Here is a 16,831-nt window from a genome sequence, read left to right as displayed (position 1 = left end):
ACTACTCCATATTTGATAGATTACTATTAACATGCCCAGACCTTAATTAAATATAGTTCTTAAACTAGAATCTTTGCCTAAAATAAATTTTAAAAATATTTTTTGAGAAATATTATCAATTAGAATTTATTTGTTATTAGTATCCGCTACTAATAGTATAAATACTCCCTCTGTTTTGAAATATAGGTCGCTTGACTTTTTTCCACGTATTTTTAGGTCTTTTGACCGCATGTTAAAAATCATTATTTTTGAAATTTTCATTTTAAAATAAAAATATATACATATCACATATTTTTATTAAATTTTTTTTTAAAAAAAATAATGATTTTTAGCATGCGGTCAAAACATTTAGAATTGCGTGCAAAAAAGTCAAGCGATATGTATTTCAAAACGGCGGGAGTGTAAAAAATATAACATCCATTAACTTTTCAAAACTAGAAAAATAGTACTCCCTCCATCCCATTTTAAGTGTCCTGTTTGACTTTTGAATGGTCAAATTGACCAAATTTTGACTGAGATTTACACATATAATATAATTTTTAAAAGTAAAAAAAAATTATGTCACTATAAAGTTCATACAATATACTATAAAATGTAATTTTTAGTTTTTTAAAATAATAACGAATTTGTTCGTTATACTTAATCAAAAGTTGGTCAATTTGACCGTTGAAAATCAAAACAGGACACTTAAAATGGGATGGAGGAAGTACTTTTGTATCATAAAAACTTAGAAGCGACCAAATAATTGTCCAAACGGGCCCAATAAGCAACAGCCCAGGCACAGACTTCAATGCTGCAATTTAAGACCAAAAATGATTAAATGAACACATCACCGGATAGATCTCGAGTCTTGGACTCTAGATGACGGTAATAACTCTCACCATTTAGACAACAAAAAACGCACAATGGTTTATATTTCAAACGTCAAAAAACAACAACCGAGAAGAAGAAACAAAGCCGCATAATCTGAAACATAAAACACATGACGTTCCTAATCTACTCACGCAATTCTTCTAATCTCCCTCTTTATTCACCGCTTCAACTTCATTTTATTACCACCTAACTAACTAACTACGTTTTTATTTCATTAAATTTTATTTTTTGCTTTAGTTTCGAACACGATCGGAAATGGTGGCGCCGGAATTTTACTTGTCCTCTCCTGCTCTCCGGCGGTTCGTGATTGGGTTTGTCTTCTTTGTCGGCGTGTCTCTCTCCGCTTATATTCTCTTTAGAGCTGCTGACGTGGCCGATTTTCCGATAGCTTACTCTGTGGATTCTTCTTCGCGGTTCGGTTCGGTCTCTAGTGTTGCTTCTCCCCCACCGGTGAGCTCTCTATAACAAATATTTGTATTAGTCTTATTTAAGTTTGCTGTTCAGTCGGAACTGTAGTCTAGGCTCGTTTCCTCGGATTTTGCACATTTGATCAGAGTATTTGCTTGGCATTATATGTACTAGCTTATAACACGTGCAACGGATTTTTTTGATGATATCGAATCGTGACTGTGAAAAATATATTTTATTTTTATTTTTTGTCGGTGCGTCGAACGACCGACAGCTGAATTACGAAATTAAGCTCTTCAATTTATATATGTTACTATCAATTACTATATGATTTCGGTTGTATAGGATATTTAATTGCAATGTCACAGGCTAGTGAACAAAATTTATGTGGATATTTTAATTATAGTTTGGTATTGTGTGATTAAGATATTTTTATATTTAAATCAGAAGTTGATACTTTTTTGGTGTACTGATTTTGTGTGATTGGTGTAGGACAGTGATGAAATGAGGCTCGAGAGAGTGTTAAAGAATGCTGCTATGCCAGATAATACAGTAATTTTAACTACGACTAATGATGCTTGGACGACTCCGAATTCTGTTCTTGATCTTTTTTTAGAGAGCTTTAGAATTGGTATTGGGACTCGGAGATTATTGAATCATATGGTGGTTATAGCGCTAGATAAAAAGGCATTTTCTCGTTGTAAGGATGTGCATTCACATTGCTTTGCACTTACTACGGAAGGGGTTGATTTCTCACAGGAAGCTGCCTTCTTGAGTGATGATTACTTGAAAATGATGTGGAGGAGGATTGATTTCCTTCGCCATGTACTTGAGATTGGATACAATTTCGTTTTCACGGTAATGTCTATTGATCTTTATGTATTTGTGCATCCGGTCTTGCATAGAACACATATCACGTTTACTAGTACGCATATGAGCCTGATATTTTTGTGGATGTTCCAGTTTTCTGATAATTTAAGCACTTGCCAAAATTTTACATATATAGGTATTTATTTATCTTTGAAGTGCTCATTATCAAGTGTTGAGTGGAACAGGGGATTATGTCAGTCAGTTCTTCACCGTTTGATATGTTAATGATGTTCAAACAGCACTCTTGTTCTGCTCCACTTACCAAAGTAGCAATAATCCTCACTATATGATTCAGTAATAAGAAAAATGCTTCATGATATTTTTGAAAAGTGTTTTATGATTTGTATCTCATATGTTGAAGTGATAGGAGATGAGTGTTTGGGAATTGGGATGTACTCTGCAGTATCTGGAGTTAGATTAGTTAGAAAAGCCCTTTCGAAGCCTAGAACTTCCAAGCTGGAGATAATCTTGCTTGAATTGAAAAATGCAAAGGAATTATAAATTATCAGAACTGAAGAATATATTTAAGACATTGCTAGCCATAACAAACAAGGGCTCTAGGATATGATAAACTGCTCTTTGGGGTTGGCTACTTGGCTAAGCCTAAAAATAACATTTTGATCGCCACAATGCTCTGAAGTCTGAATGAACAATAGTCGGGTAGAAGCCTCCAGAACTGTAATATTTTAATACATGTTAGTACCACGAAACCTGACTTGAGGATTATAATGTGATTAGGCTGAAAAGACTTGACCTTTCTTATCATTTTCAACATCCAACACATACACCATAAGCCCTCGTAATTTATTTCTGAAGCTTTATCTGCTTGCTCTTCATTTGCTCCAATATATTTATTACTCTTATCTCTATATATGTGAAGGTATCTATATTCTACTGCATGGTGTTGTCATGATTTTAAATCTGTGATTTAAATATGTAGCAATTTACCTCATCAACCTAGCCATAAGATTCTGTCTCGCTCCTTATAGATGTCATAGTTGTATCATATTCTTGCTTAAGTAGTCAGCTTTGTAAAGTGGATCTCATCTATACCCTATGGCTGTTTTCTTTACCATCTTACAGGATGCTGATATCATGTGGTTCAGAGATCCATTTCCACACTTTTATAAGGACATGGATTTCCAGATAGCCTGCGATCACTTTTCTGGCAATTCAACAGATATAGAGAGCAACAGTCCCAACGGAGGGTTTAATTTTGTTAAGTCTAACAACCGATCTATAGAGTTTTACAAGTTTTGGTACTCCTCGAGAGAAAAATATCCTGGCTTACATGATCAGGATGTCTTCAATCGAATCAAATTGCACCCCTTCCTCACCGATATTGGACTAAAAATGAGGTTCTTGGATACTGCCTTTTTTGGTGGATTTTGTCAACCTAGTGAAGACCTGAACAAAGTTTGTACAATGCATGCTAATTGTTGTATTGGATTAGATAGCAAAATTCACGATCTCCGAATTATGCTCGAGGACTGGAGACAGTTTTTGTCTTTGCCGCCGACCTTGAAGATATCATCAACGTCATCTTGGAGTGTTCCCCAGAATTGCAGGTAACATTCTACTCGCTCTTCCAACTTCCCTATCAAAAGTTCCAAAATTGAGCTCGTGATAATTCAATGATTATTTGTAAATTTATTTTTCTCAAACATTGTTTCGGTTTTCATGTTTAATTACAGTCTTGAAGCTCTTCACCACCACAATCAGACCTTGGAGGAGGATACAAGCCAAGCAGAGGAAACTTTGCAGTAGACTAAATAGCAATGTCAAGGAATCATATACATATTAAATAGAAAATGATTAGTGCCACAGAAGTAAATGAGTCCTGCCTTGTGAAACATTAGGCAGTGCGTACAGAATTTCACTTAGTTGATTTCTTCAGCAATGGGAAATTGTTTATTGCTGGACTTTTACCCAGTTATCATCATCAACTCTTAGCTAAATTTCCTTTAGCTTCAATTGTCTTGCAACTTATTTATTAATTAAATCCTAGCTATTTAAAATTTTCACTTAAAAGTTTGACTCTTTTTTAATTTGACTCCAGACCCAAATTGCCTCGTCTCCGATCAACTTCCTTCCGTGCTCTGTCGACAAATTGAATTTATAATGAGGGTGGCTGACTGTGTAGCAAAGCAGTAGCAAAAGGCATTTATATCAAAGAAAAAGTATTTTTAATAAAACAGAGTGAAATAGATAGCTAACGAAAATGGAAAACAATGCTGATAATCATATTGAGAAAATCAAAACATATGATAACTTTTATTATTATTATTTTTAACTACACCATAAAACTTAATTTCTTTGGTGATTACTCTATGATTTCTACCGAACTATAATTTCCCCCAAATATTTTCCGTTCTTCCTTGACGGTGGTACAAAAATATCTTCGAATTAAAAGTTAACATGTACTTCCTGCATTCCATTTAGTTCTATACGTTCAGTATTGGCACGCATTTTAATACTTCTATAAAATACGGTTATATAACGTATTTTAAAAGATTTTTTTATTTTGAATAAAAACGTGTGTGTCGTTATCTCTGTGTATGCAATTCAGGAGGACAGAGGAAGTAACAAATTCGCCAAAATCAATCAAATCTGTCGATTATGTTGATCGAATTTCTTCCTGCAATTTAAGAAAATATTTAGCCCACCTTCCACTTAATATCTTTTCCATCTATTTTAGGAGATAAAAAAATTCACCAACACCCTTTACCTTTTTAAGAACAGGGGGCTGCATAACAAACACTATCATCATACTCTTCACTACTAATATCATCTGCCCACCTCATATGAACTATCAAAATCACTATTAGTTTCTAAACTCTCCAAATCTTGTTCCTTTCTTTGCTCATCCAATTTATCTTTTTCTAAACGTCTTGTTTTCAAAATTTTTACAAACTCTTCATCACTACGGTTATGGCAGTCACTATCATTCCTGCCAGATTCCTTATTGTTATCCATATCACCAGCATTATCATTTTCAGTGGAGAAATTAACATTTTTCATCATCCCAGTCAAGTGGAGTATCATGACAAACACACAACTCACTAATGTAATCAGATTTACTAAGCTCTACCATTAATTCAATCATAGTTCAACTAGTCAAGAGTCGAATATCGCGATTACGCTTGTAATACAATGAACCAAATATGGGTAGATGAGTATGTATGCATACCTTCAAAACTTCAACACTACTTAATTCCTCTAGGTTGATATTAGTGTAGCTCTTGTGTGTATTACTGGTGTAGATAAAGACGAAGATGTGTTTGAAACGACCACCATATATAATACACTTACATTGTGTATATAGCTTCATCCTATAGAAATTAGAAAGGAGAACTCTTTAATTAAATCCGAACCCTAATCTTGAAAAGGAAACGATTTATTGAACCCTAATCTTGAAAAGGAATGATTTAATTGAATCCTAATCTTTACAGTGAATCAATTAAATTGAAAGTGAAATGAATCAATTACTTGCTGTGATTTTCTGGATGACCTAGCTTTCTTAACCTTGCCACGGCGCTTTTTCTTCATTTTCACAATGTTGCCGATGTTATTCATCGAATTGCAGAGGATGATGGTGTTATATGATTCAGGTTAATTAATGATTTAACCCGATTGTAGTTAGGCTGGTCCGGGTTGGGTTATATCGGTGGACCGGCCGGGTTTTAAATATTGGGTTATGTCGATGGATCGAGTTATGGTCATTAGTAATTTAGGTCATTTTCGACACATGACACTACAAGTGACATAAATTAACGGGTTTCCGCTAAAAGTCGACCTTGCTTAACAGACATGCAAATAAAGTTTACTTTTGCACTCAAATTCAAGTTCTAATGATTTTTATTAGTCGATTGCAAACTTTTTCAGTTCAGTGAGTCACTTGCAAGTTAGCTACGAGTTCAGTTATGTTTAAGTCATTTAACACATACACACGCGCGCGCGCAGACACACACACACACACAGATATAGTATATATCTACATATATATATAATGATATAATTCTCATATTTAAAATATTTCTTTTACCTAATCAGATATTATTAAATGATATATATATATATATATATATATATATATATATATATATATATATATATATATATATATAATTCCCATGTTTAAAAACCTGAAGATGATGATCAAAAGAGGAAGTGAACGAGTACGGTTGGATAGCTTAGTAGTTAAAAGTTTATCCTCTGTCGTTCGAGTTCCTGGGTTCGACCCTCGCTCTCCTCCAGAAGAAGAAGAAGAAGAAGAAGTGAATGAGCGATGTATTCATCCAGATTTCAAGTCTTTCAAGTCATTAATAGCATCTCCAACAGTCTCTTAGTTGGATATTAAGCTCCTAGGAAGTTAGTACATTACTAGGAGTTTGAACTCCAATAGTGCTCTTTATACTCACTCTTAACATTATATTTTATTATTATTTAAACTCCATTACGATAAAAGTTCAAAGTCACATGGGTGAGAGTGAATATTATATTATAGAAAACAAGTTAAGAGCCATGCAGTGGCTCTCAAAAGAGAGGAGAGAGGGGGCTTCAAGTGTTTTTATGAGCCACTAGGAGTCTATTGGAGCTCTATTTTTCCTTATCCTCCTTATTTTTGGTTTTAAGAGCTAATTTAAGAGGTTATTAGAGATGGTCTAATGTTGTACTTTAATTCTAACACTCAAGGTTTATGCTCTTAGAGCAAGTCCAATAGGTTACCTAAATGTGCTCGTAAACTCATATTTAGTTAATATATCAAAAAAATGGTACTCCAACACTATCCTAGTGATTACCTTAATCACCAGGACATCCCCAAATTTCTTAGCCATAATCTCTGGTCATTACCTATTCAATATTTATGAATAAAAAATTCATCTCCCTCCTTTCTTTAACTTCTCTCCCTAAATCACGAGGACTCATAATAGGTAATAAGATAGGTTACGTATTGGACTTGCTCATATTTGGTTTGTGTTTGACAATCCTTTAATAGTTTAATCCAAGAGGTATGTAATATATATCAATTAACATGTTTATTTAGTTGCAGATTTCTTGTGTTTGCTAATATGTGATAATCGGAAAATGATGTGGAGTTGATAAGACAGACACAATTTAAGTGGATTTTAGAACGAACTCTTATCTTTCAAATCATTCGTTGGAAATTGGGAAAGCATTCTTCACTGAGCTTGTCGGTCTACTGGGTTGTTCATCACTAAATTACTTAGGTCCCTCGCATACACGAAGACTAGTACACATGTTTTAATTTGTTCAATTTGTCCTCTACTCTCTTGTCTTTCTAGTTTAACTGTTTACCTTTTTAACTTTGTGATGTACTGATGTGTAGAGCATCTTAACTAGAGTTTTATTATTTGCATGTCACGGGAACTACGTACATCCTCGCCTCAGCTTTGGACTATCCATCTTGTTTTTGGCATTTTTCTGACCCTGCAAGCCTGCAATGTTAGTACGTTGTTCAATGAATGCAGGTATATTAATAGTGGAAGCTATAATTTGTTTTACACAAATTCTTTCTGATTCTTACATCAACTTGTAATCATCTCTCTATGTATCATGAGGATTTGAAACATGTTTAGGTTTTGCCATTTCTGTGTAACACTTGCAGAAGGGCTAGCTACAAGCCTATTCAACAAAGTAGGTTAGTTTGAGGAAGTGAACGTAGATGTAGGTTAGACACAGAAAGGCTTCGCCTACAAGGCTACAAGTACATGACTCCAACTTTTTGTGTAATTTGTATTTGTACACGAAGGATATCCAGGATTAATTAATAATTCACAATAAATTAATATTTGAATAATATATTTTTGAGCACCGGTACATATTTAATCTCGACAAAATTAATATAATTTAATCATCCGACAATATTAATTTATAAAAATTATATACTTATATGTGTATATTTCAAAAAGAAAAGTGTGTATATAACTTATTTCTTCGTAAATTACTTGCGAAAGCTAAATTATTAACGTCAGCTGTAAAAGCTGATTGAATATAAAAGCAATGTCAATCATATTGAGATTATAAATTCCAAAAATTCGAAAAAATTTAAAATTATCACACGGGTATATTGCCCCCACAATGTCACATAAAACTGACATTGACGCACATGAAAGCGAATGCCATCAAGTGATACAATCCAAATTTAAATCGTATCAAATGAACTAGTTCGGAAATATTAACGGAATCTATATTTTTCACGGTTCTAAAAATCAATACCTTAAAAAAAAGGTTTGCTGATTTGAAATATTATTAGAACTGAATTCAATCGAAACGTGATCAGTTCCGACCTGATTCCATCTTCGACTCCCCTACCTTATTGCAAACATGCATAGACCAGTTCCACGTCGGTTCACTATTTGAGTAGACGTTTGTGTGCTAAGAATGGCGAGGATGTGAGAAATTGATGTGATTTCGGTAAATAATTTGGGGAGTGCATGCAACGAATTGAATGTACGTGCATTGAAAGTTAAAAAGATACTAAAAGTAGGGGTGAAAAGGAAGACAAAAAGACAAGGATCGCGACAAAGCTGTCACGTGAAAGTTTCTTAATAATTGTTTCAGTACCCCAAAGCTTTTCTTCATCTTTTGCCTCTGATCTCTTCCACTGTATAACTGGTCCAGCTTTTCAATCTCTCCCTCACTCTCAGTCTTTCTGTATATTCAGCTAACGTATCGTACTACTCACCCCGTGCTTATGGTCACGAATATTGCACAGTGGTGCCGAGATTTCACTTTCACCGTTGTAATTCCAAACTTATAGTAACAGATTTTGTATGAGTTTTTTAGTCTCTCCCGTAGTCCATTTGTAGGGAACCATTCTCTCTAAAACTCGAAATCTCATTATTTGGATTGAAGAGTGGATCACGGGCGCCCATCTTTGGGGTATAAATTGCCTTCGTGTCTCTTTTAAATTGTGAGAACATTTGGGGTGGTAGAGGCTCAATCGAAACCGAGACCTTCCGCAAACCTGGCTCTGATATCATGTAGGGAACCATTTCTTCTAAACCTTAAGGTGTTAGAGGGCCCCTTTATGGATCTTATATCTTATATTTCAACACCATTCTTACCGAATTCAACAATTTTTCCGAGTTGTTTACGAATAAACTCGACTCGGGCTTGCTGCAAATTACTGAACCTAAATTGTACAGTGTGACACCAATTAAAGAAGTAAATTTTTGTAGTCATGACACCAAAAGGAGGAAATAATGCATAATGATTGATTGTGAGATGTTGTGTGAGTAATTTATAGCCTCTGATCTGCATGTGAGACCTATATCAATATTTCGTTGTCATTATGTTTCAAACAAGCAACTACTTTTATACGGTAGATGAATTAGTCGCATATACTTGATAATTACTCCCTCCGTCTCATTTTATGTGATTTTATTTTTCTTTTGGGACGTTCCAAAAAAAATAACTTATAATACTTACTATTTTTATTGCTGAGTACTAAATTCAGTTTTACCCGACTAAAAACCAAAATCACCAAGAAACATGATTTACGTACAAATCTTATCAACACGCCGTGAATTGAATAATTGTATATATCTAGTTGTCTTAAAGTTGCATTAAATTAATCATCTATTCAATAATAACAATTGGCCAAGAAAAGTCGATTAAAAAAGTTTAATTGGCTAAATATTTGATTAACCGATTTAAAATCGGCTTACTTGGTAGATTAAGAAATAACGGTGGAATAAAATTAAAAGTTAGAAATGAAGTAACTTGAATAAAAAAAAAGAGTCTTGTTCGTGTACACAGTTTGAATCACAAATTCTCTTCCTGTAAAAACTTTATAAAATCGCTCACAAACTCTCACAAATTTTCCCTTTAAGTTGACCTAAAATGAAAGGGAAGATCTCATAATGTTTTTTTCTTCCAGTTTTAAATTACCTTTAGATATATATATAAAAAGTATAATGACTATATATTTCCAATGAAGAATTTTTAACACATAAATATATATTAAAAAAAGAGTACTATGTGAAAATAATTAATTTAATATATTAAAAAGTTTAATTTATAACTAATATATTAATTTGATATGAACAACTTCTCTGACATAAAGGATAAGAAAACGAAATTTAAAAAAAACAAAAAACAAAAGGGAGTAGTATAAATGTCAACATAACAGATCCACAAAATCAGCATTTTATATATATTTATTTAGAACTGATGACATCTCCTAGCCAGCAATGACCAAGAAGAAAAAAAGTAGCAAGGATTAGGTATTAGGTGAAGCGACAAATTCTTTGCAGCCGATGAATAAAATAAAAAACTTTATGTATATTCGATCTCATTCTACACTTTCTTGTTATCTTATCATTTTATTATTTTATATCCTAACTTGACCGCAAAATAAGATTGATCAGTCGCTTAAGGTCTCCCTGATATCTGCAACTCTAGTTTTTTGTCTTTCACGCTCTTATTTAAAAGTCGGTGACTAATCACGATTAATCACCGATTAATCTTTGTTCCGTAACTCGTCGAACTGATTAAATCTTTGATTAATCATTGATCAATCCGAATAATCTTCGATTAATTCAATTAATCTCCAATTAATCCTTGTTCAGTGACGTCATCGATTAAGTCTGATCCCCGCTTTTTACAACACTGCTTTTACGTATTAATAATTATATTCTCTCTCCGTGTTTAGTTGATTAATACAAAAGTATAATATTATAATAGACATGGAATATGCTTATGGACTTATTGTATAGGACATGAGATTCTCAGCTTTCTCGTTTAGAGTATTAGGTAAACATTCTTGAAGTCGCCGAGGGTCCGGCTGTTTCAACGTGAACTACTTTAGTTTTGTGCTAGACCGACAATCAAGCTTCTCTGTTGTTTTATATTATTAAAGGGTAAAAAGGTCAAGAATCTATCTTTCCATGTCCATTGTGGCTTGTTCTTTTTACTTTTCTGCGACTTAGATGGTTGCTAAATTGTCACCTCAGCTGCCATGTCACTGTTTAGGTCTCTGTCGGAGCTGCGATATATGACGTCAAAATCTACTAGATTTTGGATGGGATTTCGACACTCTTTGATGAAGTACTGAAAGAAATTTGGATTTTCAGCTACTTATATTGTCATTTATAAGTTCTGACTAATAACTTCTTTAAATAACAGTACGACTAAGCTGATAATTACTCAGAAATCGGGTTTCTTAAGCCAGCCAAACACCTGCATAATGATTTCATAATTAGCTAGATAGGCTAGCTCGATCTGTTCTTCTAGCTAGACAGTGTTCTAGCTTTGTTATTCCTCTCCTGTTTCGTTTTATGTATACCTAGACTGAAAACCGGTTATGATCAATAGCAGAGATCTCTTAAAAATTTTATGTTACAACAGTTTTTTCGATACCTTCCCAGTTGTAATGGTAATAGAGGACTCCCTCAGGTTATATTATATGTCTTGTTTTGATGATTGAAGAGTCAAATTGATCAAATTTTGACAATAAAGTACACATAATTTCCAACTTAAAAAACTTATTTTATTAGAAAATATATCTAATCCCCTTCAATATTCATTTTCAGATTTTTAAAAGAATTAATAATTTTTATTTTAACTAATGATCAAACAGTCAAAAAAGAGAACACATAATATGAGAGGTCCCGTCATCATATAATTTTCCATACCAAAGAAGGAAGCAACTTGCAAACCTCTCCAACCAGTTGGTCTCAGATTAAATTCACGGGCGTTATATATGCTTAAGCATATACACAATCAATTGCTTGTGTATCCATCTAGGATCTGCGTGCAGCTAATCGACGAGAAAAAAAAAACTATAAGCTTAAAATTGGACACCCGGACAGTGTTGGAAAAATGTTTCTTGAAGATATAATATAAGATACTGAACGAAATAATAAATGTATCAAGCTTAACGTTTTGACGCTACACTTAATTACCCTTACCTTTGACTATAACAACGTCTTTTAATAGTCACTGCAACTGAGAACCTCCGAAAACGTTATGACTTCCTTGCGAAGAATTCATTTTCTGATGTTCCAAAGGATTCATCCCCATGCCGGCTGCCGCAGCCGCCGCTGCATGCTCTCTCTGTGAAAATCCGCCGCCCGCGTTTCGACTGACTCTCCCGCCCCCAACACCGAGAAAATCAAGCGTCAGTCTGTCAGACCCTCCGATGCTTAATGAAAAATTATGATTCATTTTAGCTGCTTCGTCCATGTTTCCGTAATTAGCAACATTCTGATGTTGTTGTTGTTGCTGTTGTTGTTGCTGTTGTTCGATTCTCATAGCACCGCTGAATCCTCCAAAGTTGTTGTTTTGTTGGTCAGTTCCTCCGAACATTGAAGACGAGGAGTTGCTGTTTGCCAGCGTATTCATTAGTCCTTGGAGCTGATTGGTTTCTATGTTCTCGCTGTTGACGCTGAAGCTTCTTGAATATTTGTTGGCACCGTTCATGGATGAGGTGCTGCTTCCGAGACCCTTGAGTAAGGAAGCGCTTGTGTTGCTTGTGGTGGAGCCCATTTGAGCCGCTTTCTGAAGCAATGCAGTTGCGGACATATGTGGAGGAGCTTGACTATCATGGTTATTGTTGTTATAAAGCGAAGAAGAGAGTCCTGAATTATTACCACCACCCGAAAAAAGGTTCGTTCCTTGGCCTCCACTGGCATTTCCGCTGTTGAACGGATGATCAGGCTGCATTAAGTAGCTTGGGGATGACAAGTTGTTGTAGCTTGGCGAGTTGTTGCTGCTATTCGCATTGTTTTGGAGGTCAGGAAGCTGCATCAGCCCCTGATGAAACGACTTATTCTGCATTTCATGGTAACCTTGATTTGAATGATCTTGATTCATGAAAAAAGGAGACGAGGACATGGATTGTGGAGTCTGAGCCCCGAATAACGAAGAATTCATATTGTTCGACGAAGGAATAAGTTGCTCCAGTTTCGCTGTAGCGCCAGGAGTGCCAAGCCGTAACATATTGTTCGACGAAATCTGGTTCCCGACTTGAGATAAATTCATCGTCATGTGATTGTTTCCAAACATCTGACTACCAATCGAGCCGAGGCCAGGAGGGACGTGCCTCGCACTCTCTTGCGCCAAAGCGTCACAAAAGGCTCTGTGCGTAATGAAACTGTCGCGTCTGCAAAACGAATCAATTCAAACAGTAAATATTAATTAGTTCGTTATAATTAACAGTTCACATTTCATCCGACAAATATATGAACGTACAGACAAGGAAGGATGGAGATGAATGAGACTTCATGTCTCTTGTCTTCTTGAATGCTTGGAGACTAGAGAATGTTACGAACTTGTGATTGTACGTTAAGTTTATAAATGTAACCTGTAAAAACATCTAACTCTATCTTTTCTGTCCACAACTTCCAAATAAATGAACACTGTTTTTATGTACGAATCTATCAGACTTGTCACTGATGATATCTATTATTACTGCAATGCATGTGAAATTACTACCAAGGAAACTAAAAAGGAATATCTATGTTGTAAATGTTAACGTAAAAAATTTCAAATCACATTACAACAAATCAGCCTATTTACGACAGATTTTCAGTGTTAGACCGACAACACTAATAATATTCGAGATGACGAATACCATCAACTATACTAAAACATAAATTCATACACTAATAATAAATATTATTAATAAAAACTAACACGAAATAAAATTCAATTATTACTGCTTCCAAGAGTGAAGATGAAACCCGGGGTCCCAGAACCCTAACATGTGTTTTTCACAAGGAGAAAAACTGGAAGAGCATAGGGTGAGAGTATATGGAGCCAAGCCATAAGAGAACAAATCCATGCCAGCAAATTCACAACATCTATATATACCACATACATTTGAGCATATTAGCATCACGTGAAGAGTCGAAGATAATAATAGTATCATCAAGGGCGATGTTCCCCATGACATTGCTAGCTAGTAGTATCATTGTCCATGGATTGTTATTATTATCATCATCCTGCCATTCTATTCTCTGCAATTTGGTTATTTTTCAAGGCCACCAGAATGCTCACATGGAATCAGCGCCTCTGTCAACACTGTACTGCCTTCTCTGTGATGTTTTAGTTATCATTAATTATTAATTAACTAGCTAGATGATGAGCACGGCCAGATAGCTCAAGTGGTTAAGAGCTTATCCTCTGTCGTTCCAGAACCTGGTTTCGATCCTCGATAATTTCTTAGAACAGATACTCATGTCTAGCTAGATCTATTTAATAGTAATTAAACCTGCAGGCCTATTCTCATCAAAGTTAAATAATTAGGAGTAGCAGTCAAAAAAATGTTTACCTTGAGAAGAGAGTGCCACAGTCACATCTGTATTCTCTCGTCCCGCAGGTTTTCGAATGAGCTTTCCAATCGGATTGCACAGCATATCTCTTGGAGCACTTGTCACACTTGTACTTCTTCTCACCGTGCTTGCGGGAGAAGTGTTTCTTGATTCCGGTGAGGTCTCCGAGGGCTCGGGAGCTGTCGTGATGGACGCAAGTAGGCTCGGGACATAGATAAACCTTTCGCTTCACTTCTTTTGTTGACTTCTGCTTCAGCTTCCACGGAAGGTTGTGTCCTCTTCTGTGGAGTTGTAAGTTTTGCTCTCTCTGAAACCCTTTGTTACAGACCTCGCAAATGAATCGGTTCGTCGCCATCAGTGTCTTGGGTGATAATGCTATTACCTCCGCATCCGGATCTGTATGACAAAAGGCCAAATGAATTAATAAAAACACAAGCAAAAAGAACATTAGGTCACAACAATACGAATGAGTACTTAATGAGTACAACACTATATACCATGTCAGTTCATGGATGACTAATTAAGAAAACAACATAAAGGAAAGCATGTGATATTAGGGTTTCGACGAAATCAAACCATAAAGAAAAGGGTTTTCTCGTACATGTTTTAGACACATGCACTAGCTCACCAAAACACATATGATAATTAGATGAAAATTAATGAAGTAATTAAATCATATATAGGTACTTGCTTGGAGTTCCGGGAAGGTTTCTCTTTTTCTTCTGTGAGGCCGTGGTGGCTGCTGGGGTAGTCGAAGAAGTAGGCATGGACGAAAGGTGTTGTTGTTGCTGCTGTTGCTGTTGTTTCGTCTGGTTTTGATGATCTTCTTCTGATCTTGCTCCATAGAAAAGTGGATTCGACGAAGAAGGGGCCGCCATCAATAAATTCCTTCTTCTTCCTCTTCTTCTTCGCAGCTAGTTAGCTAAGTAAATTAAACAATCCACAACCAAGAACAACATTAAACTAAACCACAATCACCAAAACGGAAAGTCATAAGACTTTAAGCAATCATTTTTCATTCCAAAACTTTTAGAAAGGCATACATATCATCTTTCAAAACGATAAAAATTAACAAATATCTATCAAATCAAGTATTTGAATATACCTCAAGGACTGAGAAGCAAGTTGGAGAAGGCGAGTAGAATCCAGAGAGAAGATTTTAAAAATGTTTCGAATAATTCGACAGCTAAAATCTGGAGAAGGGAGGAGAGTTGGGAAGAAAACAATCAATCTGTGGACAAAGATGAACGTCGTCCTGGTTATTAAATTAGCCTCTCTCTGCCCGGGGTTGCCTTTTTGTATTTTATTATTAAGTTGCTAAAATATAAATTGTAAATTCATGTCACTTATTCCTTTCTTCAATTATTTGATGCTATCTATATAAGTACATGCCACCACACATACGAGTATGCATGTAGATATACGGAATACAGTATTAGTTTTCCCCGTGAATTCTATTTTCATATCAGTAAAATAGCAGTTCAATAATTTCAATAATTTTTGATGCAGGGGCTGTTGGACCACGCAACACTCGTTAACTAACTCCGCATTGATATGATATTGTCCGTTCTGAACCTTGGCCAAATCCGCACGGATTTGTCTTCGGGTTTCTCCCGAAAAGCTCGCTAATTAACTCTGCATTAGTATGATATTGTCCGCTCTATGCCGTGACCAAGTTCGCACGGATTTGTTTTCGAGCTCCAGCCAGAAGATCTCATACTAATATAGTTGTTCGGCTGCTTTTATTTAAGATAAATATTCTTTGTCTTTCTGACGTGGGACTTCGGTTGACACCCACTGAACCGTGACTTCGAAATTCAAATATGAGCCGAGAAATAAGTAATAAAAAGAGAGAATATGAAAATGAGGGGAACAAGGGGGCCTGTCGTCGTTGCTGTCCATGCAGCTCACAAGCTTATTAAGGAGTCGTGATTTATATTTTGGGGCCACACCCGACCCGCCCGTCTTGTAGGCCTCACAGTCACAGTACTGCTCTCTCTCTCCCTCTCTCTCATCTCTCTCTCTCTCCCTCCCTCTCTCTGTCTCTCCCGTAATAAGTATCTTCTAAATCGTATGAAGACAAACCACCATCTATTCTCTCTCTCTTTTCCTGTCACTGACATGGGCTCCCTCTGCTATATGTGTGCGTGTTTTGTAACTCTTTCTTGTAACTATTTTGCCATAATCGCTTAAAGCGGGAAATATGGTCTCTTTTGTTTCAATGTAATCGAACCTCTAAACTACAAATCACTTGAAATTGAAATGAGTTTTTCGACTGCGCGGAAGAGAGGGAAGGGGATCATAATTGGGTACCAGACAGTTTTCTTTATTTGTCTGGTTTCATGATTTTAAAATTGAAACAATAACTTTAACTTCAT

At 35.4% G+C, this 16,831-nt stretch overlaps 2 protein-coding genes and 1 long non-coding RNA gene across 3 annotated transcripts; 1 reads left to right on the top strand and 2 right to left on the bottom strand.

The window, feature by feature from the left end:
• Positions 1–791: 791 nt before the first annotated feature.
• On the top strand, positions 792–4,109 carry LOC108193918 (uncharacterized protein At4g15970). Its single transcript, XM_017360771.2, has 5 exons — positions 792–867; positions 1,111–1,323; positions 1,774–2,139; positions 3,235–3,719; positions 3,846–4,109. The coding sequence occupies exons 1-5, from the start codon at positions 862–864 to the stop codon at positions 3,916–3,918; spliced, it is 1,143 nt and encodes a 380-aa protein (XP_017216260.1). The 5' UTR covers positions 792–861; the 3' UTR covers positions 3,919–4,109.
• Positions 4,110–4,129: 20 nt separating this feature from the next.
• On the bottom strand, positions 4,130–5,754 carry LOC135148054 (uncharacterized). The gene is made up of 3 exons (XR_010285916.1): positions 5,641–5,754; positions 5,342–5,483; positions 4,130–4,250 (listed from the first exon to the last, which is right to left on the bottom strand). It is a non-coding gene; the product is annotated as an uncharacterized LOC135148054 (long non-coding RNA).
• A 6,235-nt stretch (positions 5,755–11,989) lies between these two features.
• On the bottom strand, positions 11,990–15,774 carry LOC108193311 (zinc finger protein BALDIBIS). The gene is made up of 4 exons (XM_017359915.2): positions 15,559–15,774; positions 15,145–15,375; positions 14,453–14,849; positions 11,990–13,282 (listed from the first exon to the last, which is right to left on the bottom strand). The coding sequence occupies exons 2-4, from the start codon at positions 15,329–15,331 to the stop codon at positions 12,118–12,120; spliced, it is 1,749 nt and encodes a 582-aa protein (XP_017215404.2). The 5' UTR covers positions 15,332–15,375; positions 15,559–15,774; the 3' UTR covers positions 11,990–12,117.
• Positions 15,775–16,831: the final 1,057 nt, after the last annotated feature.

This window comes from Daucus carota, chromosome 7 (genome assembly GCF_001625215.2).
Source record: "Daucus carota subsp. sativus chromosome 7, DH1 v3.0, whole genome shotgun sequence".
Lineage (NCBI taxonomy): Eukaryota > Viridiplantae > Streptophyta > Magnoliopsida > Apiales > Apiaceae > Daucus > Daucus carota.
The sequence above is the reverse complement of the archived record's forward strand: the minus strand, read 5'-3'. Positions and strand labels throughout refer to the sequence as shown.